This window comes from Periplaneta americana, chromosome 15 (assembly GCF_040183065.1).
Source record: "Periplaneta americana isolate PAMFEO1 chromosome 15, P.americana_PAMFEO1_priV1, whole genome shotgun sequence".
Classification (NCBI taxonomy): domain Eukaryota; kingdom Metazoa; phylum Arthropoda; class Insecta; order Blattodea; family Blattidae; genus Periplaneta; species Periplaneta americana.
The window spans coordinates 55565746-55581386 of NC_091131.1; the positions used below are offsets into that span (position 1 = coordinate 55565746).

Sequence of the window (15641 nt, forward strand, 5' to 3'; positions counted from 1 at the left end):
AGCTTTTCATACGAGAACAGAAATAGAGGAGTAAGGAAGGAAAGATAAATAAATAAATAAACAAATAAATAAATACTAGGTAACTATATAAATAGATAAATAAGTGACTAAGTAAATAAATAAATAAACGACTAGATAACTATATAAAGAGATAAATAAGTGAATGAGTAAATAAATAAATAAATAAATAAATAAATAAGTGAATAAATAAATAAATAGGTAACTATATAAATAGATAAATAAGTGACTAAGTAAATAAATGACTAGATAACCATATAAATAGATAAATAAGTGACTAAGTAAATAAATAAATAAATGACTAGATAACTATATAAATAGATAAATAAGTGACTAAGTAAATAAATAAATAAATGACTAGATAACTATATAAATAGATAAATAAGTGACTAAGTAAATAAATAAATACATGACTAGATAACTATATAAATAGATAAATAAGTGACTAAGTAAATAAATAAATACATGACTAGATAACCATATAAATAGATAAATAAGTGACTAAGTAAATAAATAAATAAATGACTAGATAACTATATAAATAGATAAATAAGTGACTAAGTAAATAAATAAATGACTAGATAACTATATAAATAGATAAATAAGTGACTAAGTAAATAAATAAATAAATGACTGGATAACTAAATAAATAGATAAATAAGTGACTAAGTAAATCAATAAATGACTAGATAACCATATAAATAGATAAATAAGTGAATAAGTAAATAAATAAATAAGTGAATAAATAAATAAATACTAGGTAACTATATAAATAGATAAATAAGTGACTAAGTAAATAAATAAATAAATGACTAGATAACTATATAAATAGATAAATAAGTGAATAAGTAAATCAATAAATACTTACTAGGTAACTATATGAATAGATAAATAAGTGAATAAGTAAATAAATAAATAAATAAGTGAATAAATAAATAAATAAATAAATAAATACTAGGTAACTATATAAATAGATAAATAAGTGACTAAGTAAGTAAATAAATAAATGACTAGATAACTATATAAATAGATAAATAAGTGAATAAGTAAATAAATAAATAAGTGAATAAATAAATAAATAAATAAATAAATAAATAAATAAATAAATAAATAAACTAGATAGAAGATTCATAGGACGTGTGTAATTGAATGAAACGTTTGTGCTCTTGGTTTGGTGTCATTGGGATATTTAGAATTTTTTGGAACTGGTTGTTATTTGTAATGATTGTGATTGTGATCGAGAGGGAAGTAAATTTAATGCAATTTATGTAATTATTTTTCCTTTATTTTTTAATTAAATAATGTTAATGTTAATGTTATGTTTTATTTAACGACGCTCGCAACTGCAGAGGTTATATCAGCGTCACCGGATGTGCCGGAATTTTGTCCCGCAGGAGTTCTTTTACATGCTAGTAAATCTACTGACATGAGCCTGTCGCATTTAAGCACACTTAAATGCCATCGATCTGGTCTGGGATCGAACCCGCAACCTTGGGCATAGAAGGCCAGCGCTATACCAACTTGCCAACCAGGTCGACTTAATTAAATATATTACCATAATATGTTAGTACAAGTGCTAACAATGGTATTACTGTTTTATCTGAATTAGTTTGTTGGAGAGCTGTTAGTATGAGTGCTATGGGTCTGTGTTAAGGAAAGGTACATCTTTCACTGGTATATTAAATATTTACTATATTCTTTGCTTCCTTTTAGAGATAAAAATTGTTTTGTATGAAACATTTCATAGCGTGTTTTGGAAAGCCATTAATTTAATTCCCAATGTGGTCAGTCAGTTTAAGAGAGCAGTGTATTATGTTAATAAATTATGGAAATAATTTTAGTTTTGTCCTTTAAATATGCAGAAATTTGAACCGAACAAATGTAACATTTTAAAATTCCTTTTCAGAACGAAAAGTTACATTTGTTCGGATCAAATTTCTGCATATTTAAAGGACAAAACTAAAATTATTTCAATAATTTATTATCCTAATACACTGCTCTCTTAAACTGACTGAGCATATTGGGAATTAAATAAATGGCTTTTCCAAAACACACCGTGCAATATTTCATATAAAACAATTTTTATCTCCAAAAGAAAGCAAAAACGAGCTAAACTGTATTACACTTTTTATTTGAAATATCTCAAAGAATAATCCCCTGAAATTAATGACATTACTTACGGTTTACTCTGTATACTAATCTGTACATCACTAAATTTAATTTTTGTGTAAACTTACTAGTTACTTTTTAATTATGAAAGAGATGATGATGATGATGATGATGATGATGATGATGATGATGATGAAGTTGATGATGAAATGAGACGGGGAATGAGATGGAGAAGAGTGGAATAATGAAAACAGATTCAGCGAAAAAGGAAAATGTGAAGTATTGTTTTGATTTCTGGCATACAGATTAAGAATAGTAAGTCATTGAGAAGTTGTTGTTAAGCAGCCTCATGTACGGGGTTTACGAGTTCAAATGTGACTAGAAGTGAACCTATTTCAAGCGTAACAAAAGTCAATTGTGCCTTAGATTATAAATCAGTGGCGACTTATGACATTTTTTGTGTGTAGGATATGAGATTGACGACTGATGATCAAGACAAACTAATAATAATAATAATAATAATAATAATAATAATAATAATAATAATAATAATAATAATAATAATAATAATAATAGAGCATGCAAAATCAATACAGGTAGGCCTATGTTAGTCTTTGACTCACCATTCTGGAACTGGCAATTTATTAGTAGTGAAGTTCGATTCTCCTCCCCTTTTTAGTTGCGAATATGGCTCCTAGTCTTTGTACTGCCCGAGATTTACCAATGTTCCGTCGTACGTTTGCGCAATTAATTTCTTGCTACAGTTAAATTAATTTCTTGCTGTAGTTAAATTCTTTTAGGCCTAAATGATCAAATACAACTTCAGATATTCTTTCGGCAGTCCTGTCATCTGAAAGTCCTGTTAATTCTTGTATTTATTATAGCTTATTTTATTTATTTTTATGTGATTTTGTTTTTTTATATTACATCACTTTAAATTACTTATTATTTCGTTTATTCTATTCTTTTAAAATGACCAATGAACTGCATTTAAGGAGGCTATAAGAGTACTTGAAAATTCTTATTGTAGTCTCTGACAGGGTCTCCACCATCCATCGTAGTATAGGATGCATGGACATATCCTCAAACACGGTTAAACTCAAGCCGTACCCCACCCCCCGCACCCTCCCCTGTCTACTAACTTCACTGCTAGAAATACCGTTTGCTGTAAGATATTTGGATGGTTCCTCGGAAATTATTTCTGAGCTGTGCAGTGCCGACAGCTCACGACAGAAAGTGGAAGCTTATAGGAAATTAATACGTCGGGACGCATTGAAAATCAAAATCTGTAATTAAAATGTTTTTATCCTCAGAGGAACGAAATTAAACTGTAGGATCATCCTCATATCCTTCATGGAGGAATCGCCACTGTTATAAATATATATCCTTAAAGTACTACAACTTTTCAAACGTTTTGGAAAGTAAAGTAAAAAACTCGCATACGACGTACAATTTTCAGAGGCATGAGTAATAAATTTGAAAATGTAGTCTGATTGTTTGAAAATGTGCAAGTAAGAAAATCAGTCTGATGATGGCTGCCGTTACTCTTTGTTTATAGCAGGAACTACAAACTTATGTTGACAGGACATTTACCTTTCATAGCCCTAGCTAGACAAATGGAAACGACTCTATGTGGGACAGTTTTGTAACTCTGTGTGATGTAAAGACTTCAGCAAAAACCCGTTCTGCTCGAGGAAGACTACGAGCTCGTTTAGAAATTGCCATTTAATATTAATAAGCTGTCACTGACAACTATAACTTATGACTTCCTGAAAGATAGGCTACATGCCGAAACTATTTCATTTTGAGGATCTTTGTAAAATCAGCTACAGCTTGCACTGCTTCCACTCTCCTATTCAAAGGATCAGGGTTCAGTTTTTGATAGATCCTGCATGACAATCCAACTGAGAGCAGTTTTCTCCAAATTGTGATTTATAAGAAGAAAGTTATTGAAGTTAATTTCGAATAAATCCAATCTGTGTACACGCGTTTCCCATATTTATTTTGCGTTTAATTTCCTCCCGAGTGTCATATATTTGTTACTGTTGCTCCAAGATATTTGAATTGTTCCACCTCTTCGAAGGGTAAATTTCCAATTTTTATATTTCCATTTCGTAGAATATTCTGGTCACGAGACATGATCATATATTTCATCTTTTCGGGGTTTACTTCCAAACCTATCGCTTTACTTGCTTCAAGTAAAATTTCCCTTTTTTCCTAATCGTTTGTGGATTTTCTCCTAACATATTCACGTCATCCGCATAGACAAGAAATTGATGTAACCCGTTCAATTTCGAACCCTCTCTGTTATCCTGAAGTTTCCTAATGGCATATTCTAGAGTGAAGTTAAAAAGTAAAAGTGATAGTGCATCTCCTTGCTTTAGCCTGCAGTGAATTGGAAAAGCATCAGACAGAAGCTGGCCTATACGAATTATTCTTTGAGATATTTCAAACAAAAAAGTGTAATACAATTTTTCTGGTTTTTCCTTCCTTTTCAAGATAAAAATTGTTTTATGCTCGACCATGCCGAAATGTAGTAATTATACACCTGGTAGCAATCCTTTAATGCATGTCATTAAAGCACACCTATTCATTAAAGTTCAGGTTATCGATTATTCTCGGATATGGAATCGAAAGACGAGGGAAACGTCACGGAGGCTGGAAATCCAATACTGTCGCAGAAGGTTATGTTCTGTTACTATAATAATTAGCGTTAATTGTAAATATTAACCAAATAAATTCAATTCGTCATCTCGTTTTTCAATTCTAAATCAATTTCTAGGTTATATAAAAAATTAGTTCATGTTATTCTCTAAATTATATCAAGGTCAATGACATTATTGTTCCTCGGAAAACATCAATACTTTCGCGTCTGCGCATATCTCACAATTTACGAGCTTGCACAAGGTAACTTCTGCTCTTCAGTGAGATGCAAATAAAATGAATACTTCTGAATAATTTCAAGTTAGAAATATGGTCGAGCATAAAAAGTCGTATGAAACTCGCTTGCGCTCGTTTCATAAACAAACATACTCGCGTCGTAATTACTATCATTATATGCTCGTTGCATAATGTACTATTATATTAAACATATCACAGCGTGTTTTGTGAAAACCATTGATTTAATTCGCAATATGCTTAGTCAATTTAAGAGAGCAGTGTATTATGATAATAAATGATTGAAGAAACTAGTTTTGTCCTTCAAATGTGCAGAAATTTTATCCGAACAAATCTAACATCAATTAATCAATCAATCAATCAATCAATCAATCAATCCATCAATCAATCCATCAATCAATCTTTCAGTCAGTAAATAAATAAATAAATAAATAAATAAATAAATAAATAAATAAATCATTCCTCTCATTCTTTCTTAACGGCGTCTTTCTCTTCCTTTGCTTCTCGGCAATCTCTGTCATATCTGTTGGGCATAATGGACGCATATCAAGTTTTCTCCGCCTCCACAGTCCGAGACGTCTGTGAGATTAGTGTTGCGTGTACCGCCGCCAGACTTTCACCCGGCAAAAACGGAAGCTTTCACACCACTCACGGAACGAAGCTTTCCTGTTCCGACCTCGGAAGGCATCTATCACGATTATCGGTGAATGTGCAGCGTCCGTGCTTGCGTTATTGAAGCGTACAGGAGACAGGAATGTTGAGTTCACATTCTATCTGGATCGCGGCACTACAAATAAGTCAGCGACAAGCTCCGGCTGCCTTTTACTTCCAACTCCTGACATTCGGAGTTTTGGCAGTTTGGAAGGACCTACAGTCGTCCTGGAAATATTGAAAAATCTCCTCTTCCTGTGGGCTTGAACCTAGGCTTTTTGAGTTTGTAGATAAGGGAATCAGAACAAAGCGAAACTACAGGATACTGTGAACCAGTTAAAACTGTTAATAGACGATATGATTCTTTCTGGGGACACCGAAAGAACCCTGTTTCAAATCATCATAGAATGATGTGTGTTAATAAAATGTACCAACGTGTTAAATTTTGTCTTATGGGGACCTGTATGTTAAAATTGTTAAAAAAAAGTCTCAGATGTGCTGGCAGGCATTGCTGGTATGCTCCTGTAGTGATTGTGTATCATTGATGGGAATTGCATACACCAAATCCTCCAAGTGCCCCCAAAACCAAAAATTCAAGGGATTAAGATCAAGGGAACGAGCAGGCCAACGTACTGGACCTCCCCGACTAATCCATCGCCCATTAAATGTCTGTTTTAAGTTTTCTCGGACATCTCAGTGAAAATTGGCTGTTTGAAGTTTTCTCGGACATCTCAGTGAAAATTGGCTTCGTCCACCACTAATTCCATCACGTCCAGGCCAGAAATCGAACCCAGGCCGCCTGGTTGGAAGACCAGCTCACAACTTGAGCCACAGGCGCGGCTAACACAATTACTGTACTACTTAATTTCCTAACTTTCAAACTGTTGAAATGCCGTGTCCATGCGGACCTTTTTACTGAAAGGGATTCCAACATTAGACTTCATAAATGCAGTAGCTAGCCTGTCTCTTTATAAATCATCCTAAGTCACGCCTCTCGGCGTTCTTCTACAGTTCGGTTAACAAAAGTCTGTCTAGCAGTAATTTGTAATCAAATCCTTTTACAGCTTTCTGTATAAATATTTGTGGGTTTGTGCTTGCTCCCAATGAAATCTCTATAAACGCCGTACAATTTTCTGCTTGTTTACATCTTAAAAGAAATGTCTTTAAGATAACACTGTGATGGTAACGGGTTGGTTTGGCAACGTCACGGTCTCTTCTTTGTCGATTCGGTCACTCAACTGTCAATCGTGTAATGTTGATTATACTGTAGGCCTACTGAGAAAGAACGCTTTGTGTTTGAAACGAGGACGCGGAAAGAAAGGGGACGAGGCCTGGATTTCGTAACCGAACATCAGCACACATTGCGATTAGACGCGCCATCTCATTCTGCAATTAAGTCTTGCGTATAGGTCAGTTGCAACTAGAGGCGCCTTCGTCAGCAACCAAAAGAAACATGAAGAGAGATAGGTAAAACACGCTATTTAATTTACTATTGTGAAGAGGGAACTAATTCAGAGAATATGAACAATAATTACGGAATCGAAAAATAAACAGTAGGTTAAATAAAAAAATGTAGGAAATAATGAGAGAGAAAAACAAACAAAAGAAAAGTAAGAAAAAATGAAAGTATATGCATATACAGGAAATGAAACAAAATGAATAGAGAAATGAAAGAAAAAGGGAAAAATAAAGAAATACGATACATATAAGTAAGTAAGTGGGGAACAGCTTCAGAATGCAATGGTAACGTAGGTACTTGATCACATATTCATTGTATATGAGGTCTCGCCTACCTCATTGAATATTACACGACTACTATGAAATAGCCAATGTGTATTATCACCATGACTTACATTGTCTAAAGTGCAGGTAGTAAGGCCGTAAAACATTACGAGAGGAGTTCGGCCGGCACCGTGGATCGTGTCCCGGCATAGCTCAGTTGGAAAGAGCACTCAGCGCGTAGAGCTGAGAGGTCCCGGGTTCGATTCCCGGTGCCGGAACGAATTTTTCTCGTATTAAATGGTGATAATACACATTGGCTACTTCATAGTAGTCGTGTAATATTCAATGAGGTAGGCGAGACATATATAATGAATATGTGATGTATTAACTGTTAGCAATTGTCACAAACTGATGTTGAATATGGCCATAAAAGTCATTTAAATATGCGCTCCTGCATGTATGACTTACATTGTCTAAAGTGCAGGTAGTAAGGCCGTAAAACATTACGAGAGGAGTTCGGCCAGCACCGTGGATCGTGTCCCGGCATAGCTCAGTTGGAAAGAGCACTCTGCGCGTAGAGCTGAGAGGTCCTGGGTTCGATTCCCGGTGCCGGAACGAATTTTTCTCGTACGAAATGGTGATAGTAGGTACTTGAGTTGTGAAAAGTTAATGAAAAGGCAGGTAATGTATAATCTATTCTCTAGTCTCCATTCTACTGTATTGAGAGGAGGGATCATATCACCCAACACGTCGACGATTTCAGCGAAATCAGGAATCGAACTGTTCGTAATGCTGCCTAAGTCAGAATTTCCAAATATGCTCTTTGTTCCACATATATGTGCTTGAGGCAGAGTTTAATACAAGAAAGAAGTGTAAAAGCTCTCAATGTACAGAAAGAGCTTAGAAGTAGGTTTATTTCATTTGCCATGTCATGTAAAAAATTACTTCCTTGAATTTGTGATTGTTTGCAAATACAGACTATTACGTTTCTGAGAACAGAGGAATACTCTTTAATGTATAAAGACTTGTAAATTCTCCCGTTCTATGTTTAAAATAAGACATATAATAAGAAATATTAACAAACAGTGTCATAATAAATAAGTGTTGCAGCTATATTTGTTGTATCTTGAAAAGGTTGTATTCAGTTTGTGTTTCCGTTACTAAACTAATTTACAAAGCTAGGAAATAATATTATTTTTTATGTGTGTTTAGGTATAGTCTGTCTAAAAATACTATAATTATTGTACCATGCGTAATTCTGCAATTCAAATCATGGAGTAAATATCACGACCACCTGCATGAGGCGCCAGAGCGCACCGTGGTAGTGAACTGCTTTTGCAGCGAAACTACAAACAACTTGTAACTGCTGCGGCTGGCTCCGTCTGTCTTTCTCTCTCTTTTAAGGTTTTTTTAGCACTTTGTGAGCACGAATTGCCCATCCATGCCCACGGGCCTATAAAATTTGCCATGGTTACAGGCTATTGTAAACAGGTCTATAAACATGCCATATTCTCGAAGTACGCCATCAGAAGAGCTTCATTTACAAGATCCACATGCTCATCTTTCATCCAACGCACAAACGTAGCATATTCCTTGTTGTATACATGTTTAGACTTTTCAGGTAATAAAATTTGCTTTCAGCTTCAACAGCCACTTCACAAACTTCTTGAGGAATATTACATTCATACATTTCGTACGAGTTTGTTCCCTAATTACCATTTCATTAGTAACTTCATTGTTGACTCTAACGTATATTATAACATTGACAAACATTAATAAAATTAATGTGATACTGTATATTAATATTTATTTCCTTTTCTAGTAAAGAAGTAAGACATAAATTATTATTATATGCAACTCAGGAATTATAAATAATTAATAGGCCTACACCTCGGGCTACTTACAAAAACTCGGGCCACAGGCCCTCGGTTTAGCAAATCTGTTGCCTTCAGTGCTTAATTATCAACATAATACCCTTCATATACAGGGCGTTTCCGAGGTGATGTTACAAACTTTCAGGAATGATGGCGAAGGGCACATGTATCAATTTGAAATAAGGAATCCTGGTCCGGAAATGACCGAGTCGAAAGTTACAAGCAAAAATAGTTCTGTGGAAATGAAATAATTTTATTCCTCTGTACACCTTATTTATGTGTATTTATCTGTACATCTTACACATACTGTATTCATCTGACATTGTTTACGTTGTCTACTTACAGTATTCCATTCAGTGCGCTGTCTGAGGGGTGGGGATAGGAAACTACACTAAAGCAATGCAGATAGCGTAATGTGTAACGTACATGGTCGGTCCTGATATGCACGTCTGTAGACAGCAGTGTACGTGTACAAGTTACAGTGTCCAGTCGATCAGTCCTAGTGAAATGGGGGATTACACGAGAGAGGAATAAGCAGACCTGATTTTCGAATACGGATGATAAGTAGACAAGCTCACAGATTGTATCGGGGCAAGTACCCACGTAGGAGACATCCGGCCCATACCATTTTTCCACGACTGTTTCAAAAGTTAAGGGAAGGAGGGCACGTAGTGCCAAATTACAATTCCATTTGCACACAACTATTTTTGCTTATAACTTCTGACTCAGTCATTTCCAGACCATGGTTCCTTATCTCAAATTGATACATGTGACCTTCGCCATCATCCCTGACAGTTTGTAACACCATCTCGGAAACACCCTGTATATATAACTATTATAATAACCATTCGGTAACACAGCAATAAAGGAATTTTTGTATCACGCTAGGACTTTAAACAACTATTAATTTATTATGGCTAACTAATGTCATATGTAAGACGGAGAATAATTACAATAATTACTAGGGTAAGAAAAAACGTTGCATATAACATTTAAGTATAAGTCCATTATGTGTTCGTGAGAAATTATGACACGAACGCGTAGCGTGTCACAAACATCTCACTAACAAAATGAATGTGGTCAATTTTTCCCAATAACCAAAAAAAGAAAACTGAAATAAAGAATAAAAATAAATAAATAAACACAGAAAGGAAAAAGAGAGAGAAAAACAATAAAAAATGAATTAAAAAATAAGAATAGTCAAAACGAAGATACAAGGAAGGAAGGAAAAAGGAGAAAAATGAAAAAAAAGGACGCAAAGAAAACGAAAAGTGAGAAAGAGAGAGGCAAAGTAAAAGATAATGAAAATGTAATCTTTAAAAGAGAGAGAAAAGAGTAAGAGAAAGAGAAGAAATTTAAGAGAGAAATAGAGGAAGAAACAGAAAGGAAATGACTGAAAATAAAAGAAAGAGAACATCGAAACAAACAACGGTAGAACTGTCCTGTCTTCCTTATTAATGAATTACGCACCGTAACATATCTCCTTCCTGGCCTGCCGGGCTTGCTCTCGCTCCTGTCTTCGAGCGTTGAGCCTGTCTTCTATCCTCTCGCGGATTGCGCTGCTCCTCCTCCTGTGGTGTGGTACCGGGGACCCTTCTGAACATAGCAATTAAATTATAATACACAGTTCAAAATTACGGTAATTTGGTAAAATTTTACACTTATATTTTTGTTGAGCTCCAGTTGCAAACGTTTCTGTGTGCTGGTTAGCAGAAAAGGACGTTGATAAGTTATAGTGATTGTTAACAGAGGCGTCATTTCAGTTTTTGCTTAGGGAGGGGGCATAATTTTTATGTGAGACCTTAGAGCATATCGCGTGGCGTACTCCCTCCCTATTTCATCTGAAATGAACTATTTTCCTTACTGTAAACTGGGGTAAACTTGATCTCTGGGGTAAATGTGATCATAAAAATTCATATCAGGTAGAACATATACACATATAAAGTTAATTATTTTTTACTTGAGTACAGTATTTTTTTTAAATTATTTTAAGTCATAAATAGAACTGATCATGGTTTATTATTTTCATTGTCAAATTTATCCCACTTTACAGTACATTTCCAGACCTTCTCTCTTATACGGAAGAGGGGCCCGAAGGCTTGCACTGCAGTCTGAGGCTTATCTTATTGTGCTTACCACTCCTATTCTGTGAATGATTGGGTAGTCGAACGGCCGCGCTTTTGTACAAGTACAGCACGCCGCACCGTGAACTTAACCCAGGCTATGGTATGGATGATGATGATGATGATGATGATGATGATGATACGTGAATTAATGATGGCGAAACGAGTTCGAGGTCCAACGCCGAAAGTTACCCAGCAATGTTGCTTCAATTGGTTGAGGGAAAACCTCGATAAACCCCCAACCAGGTAACTTGTCTCAATCAGGGTTCGAACCCGGGCCGGCTCGTCTCACGATCAGAGGTGCTGACAATTACTCCACAGCGGTGGGCACATATAGATCTAATTTTAACTTTATATCCTGCTTATACGATATGTAATTTGTATGCACTCGCTGTTAATACAGCGTATGTGCGAACAAATGAACACAGTTTTATTGATAAAGAAATTTTAATTTAAATTAACAAAAAGAGTACTTTTATGCAATCCTAACATTAAAAGACGCTTATTATGACGCTATAAACTGTACACATTTGGCCTAATTTCGGTACTGGTGTCAGAAAAGATTATCTAGCAACTAGTATTTCATGACGGCATCACCGTTTTCACAACACAGTTTTTACAACATACCTGTAAGAAAAAGACTTCAAAACAACAAAATAACACTGTCTTAGAAACGGTTACTTTGCAACCACGAAATATATTGCGTCATATCCAGTACTTATGTCTCTACTACGTCATAACATCACATTTTGTAAATTTATAATAGTTTTTTTTATATATATTTTAATGCTAGAATTGCATAAAACGTTGTATGTAACACGTGTATAATATTAATTGTAAACATTCGTGAGTCCCGCGCCGTGGCGTCGTGGTCTGAGGCATCCTGCCTAGGACTCGCGTTACAGAATGCGCGCTGGTTCGAGTCCTCATGGGGGAAGAAATTTTCTCATGAAATTTCGGCCAGTGTATGGGACCGGTGCCCACCCAGCATCGTGATGCACTTGGGGAGCTACGATAGGTAGCGAAAACCGGTTGCGAAAGCCAGCTATAACGGCTGGGAGGATCTTCCATTCTGGCTGGATGATCGTCCATCTCTGCTTCGGCATGTGGACGTGAGGCAAACAGCCGGCTGGTCGGTCTGGGCCCTTTATGGGCTGTAGCGCCACGGATTATCATTATTATAAACATTAGTGAAAATTAGCGCGTGCCATAATTACCAAGATTATACACTAGTTACATAAATTACTATTATTTACAATAGGTAACAGCCATTAATGTAGCCAAGAGTAACGTCTTGGTTTTGAGTAAAGTTATTAACTAGCTCATCTTTTATTTCCTACGCATTTATAAAAATGCAATGTTTAAATATTAAAAGTACAGCCGCCACGGTTCGTCTCACGGTTAGAGCGCTGGACTTATAATCCTGTAGACCCGAGTTCGATTCCCGGTGTACCGCCGATTTCTAACTTGTGTTGGGCAAGCTTCTGGTCCAGGTAACACAGGGGTTTTCTCCGGGTTCCCCTGTGACATCCCAATAAATCTCCATAATCATCTCATCGCGGGTGTAATGTAAACCAGCCTCCTATGGCACACCCTGGGCAACGACTCTGTCGGTAAATTGGTCTGCATATGGGTGAAAGACGTAAGTCAAATACCCGCCATTGGTTAAAAAAAAATATTAGAAGTACAATTCTCACATTTTCTTCTTTAGTAAAACTATTAATTATTATTATATATATATATATATATATATATATTTTTTTTTTTTTTTTCAATCTTTTGAACTCATAGGTGGGGGCAATTGCCCCTCTGTTCCCTTATATGATGTCTTTGGATCATAAGGTGTAGTGGAAGTGGGTGGAGAAATGGAAGTGCCCTGAGACCACTAAAGCCTGAGTCGAACACGGACAGAAAGTGGTGAACCATCACGATAATGATTATGATTATTTCCATTACTTAATCATATTACACGTTCTGATCAGTTCCATTAAAGTGTAATAATTAAGATATTCACAAAAATGTGACAATTCATGATCATGTGATAAGAACAATCACGGCTTGAAATAATACAGGACATCCAGTTTTATAATGTTTTTGTTATTAGTCAACTGTCCGAAGACAGGTCTGAACCTCACATATGATAAAAACAGGGCACCACTTATGAGACAATTAGGCCAGGAGATAATGGGGTAGGGTGGCCAGTTATTTTCCCTCTCCATTGCATTTATAGTTGGTAATATTATTACAAAGGCTACATTATTTTCGATTTGTATTGTTAATGTTTTTAAAAATGAATTCTTAAAAAAAAAAAAAAGTCATTTCTAGGGAAAATATTGCAGATTTTTTTGTTTTATTATATCTTCTACAATACAACCTAAAGTTTTTATACTTATGAAATATTTTGTGTAGATATATAAAGTAATAATTAATATTATAGGCTACTATGTATAATAAAGATATGCATTTACATATATATATATATATATATATATATATATATATATATATATATATATATATATAACGTAATAATTCGTTTGTGGAACGGCACTCACCTCCGGGAACTTCCACGGCGTTATCCAGCACCACCAGCAGAAGCGTTAAAGTAATCCACGACACGCGCACCATCCTGGGTCCGCGTCACACTGGCACACTGGTTCGCAGACAGCCGAGAATCCAGTCCCGCCCGCACAACTTTCACTTTCACTCTAGAGACATCTGGTGCGCGCATATTTAGCGGTTTCGATTAAATTTAGTATATCTCAGTACTCCTAGGATCCCAACCCCATAAAATTTTTGTTGTACTATAAATGTGTTTAGTTTTACCCATCAAGGATATTTAGCGACATGAGATTGATAACTAAACTATAGGCCTAAATTCCTTGCTTCACATGAATTAGCAATAAACGATCATATTTGTTCATTTCACAAATTTGTTTCAGATTATTAATTAATAGTACTGGTAACTATTAGATAATGATGGTAATACTCAAGGGCAGGTCTTTCACTGCAAACCCAGCATTCTCCAATCTTTCTGCCTTCCACTTAGTCTCCTCATATGATCCATATATCTTAATGTCGTCTATCATCTGATATCTTCTTCTGCCCCGAACTCTTCTCCCGTTCACCATTCCTTCCAGTTTCCTTCAGAAGACAGTTTCTTCTCAACGAGTGACCCAGCCAATTCCTTTTCCTCTTTCTGATCAGTTTCAGCATAATTATTTCTTCATCCACTCTTACCAGTACAGCTTCATTTCTTATTATGTCTCTCCATTTCACACCCTCCATCCTTCTCCATATCCACATTTCAAATGCTTCTAGTCGCTTCTTGTGCCCCCATACATTGCTACACTCCACACAAAGCACTTCACTAGTCTTTTCCTTAGTTGTTTCTCCAGAGGTCCGCAGAAGATGCTCCTTTTTCTATTAAAAGCTTCCTTTGCCAATGATATTCTCCTTTTGACTTCTTCTTGGTAGCAGCTCATGTTATTGCTTGTAATACACCCATGCCATGTTTGCAGTTTTTCTTGGGAAAGGTAAATGCGGTAGCTTCCCGTTGCTTTCCGCACACTACTCTCTCTTTCGCATCTTAAAAGATCCTAGGGGGCCCCAGCGTGGAGGTGAGGAGAGTAGATTTGACTAATTAGGCCCTTCGGACTTCACCGAAATTCACCGTAAAAGTTAAATATCAGTCAGTAACTATAACGTCATTGGTTCTATCAGGGTTTTTGATTCGATCAGATACCGGGAAATCCCAATTTGCCTTTGCCTCCCCTAGTATCGATATTTTTACAAATTCGCGTTATCTTGTTCAGATAAGGTATTTTCCCCAAGAGTACCGGTATATTATTAACTGGGCACAACATTAGCGAGCGATGGCCCTCCACGCTGGTAACTCAGGTTCGAATCCCGCCGTATTCTATTAATCATCGTGATTTATCATACCGTGTTTATTGTGCACCAAGAGCGATCCTTCTATGGCGACTGAAAAAACTTGGATGAATAATGTAAGTCAAGTGACTGCCATTAGATTAGTTAAAAAAATACATTTAAAAAAGCCACTGAAATTTCCACTAACATAAATGTGAAATAAACTAAATTTTCCAGTGTTCGCCGTTCATAAAATATGTTATTCGTTGAGAATGTCAAAAAGAAAGATTTAGTAGGAAAACTACCTTGTTGGCTACACTGATCGGTAGGTGTCTCTTCGGCTTCGGCAATTTTCGAGTACACTCGGTTCTAATCG

The 15641-nt window shown here is 35.6% G+C and overlaps 1 protein-coding gene across 1 annotated transcript in view; it reads right to left on the reverse strand.

Annotated features, from left to right (window-relative positions):
• Positions 1-14047, reverse strand: part of LOC138714976 (pancreatic triacylglycerol lipase-like) — a 30242-nt gene extending 16195 nt beyond the window's left edge. The window contains exons 1-2 of the mRNA XM_069847313.1: positions 13951-14047; positions 10743-10868 (exon numbers count right to left, since the gene is read on the reverse strand). Of these exons, the coding sequence (XP_069703414.1) occupies positions 10743-10868; positions 13951-14023 (199 nt within the window). The 5' untranslated portion in view covers positions 14024-14047. The remainder of the gene's footprint in view (positions 1-10742; positions 10869-13950) is intronic.
• Positions 14048-15641: the final 1594 nt, after the last annotated feature.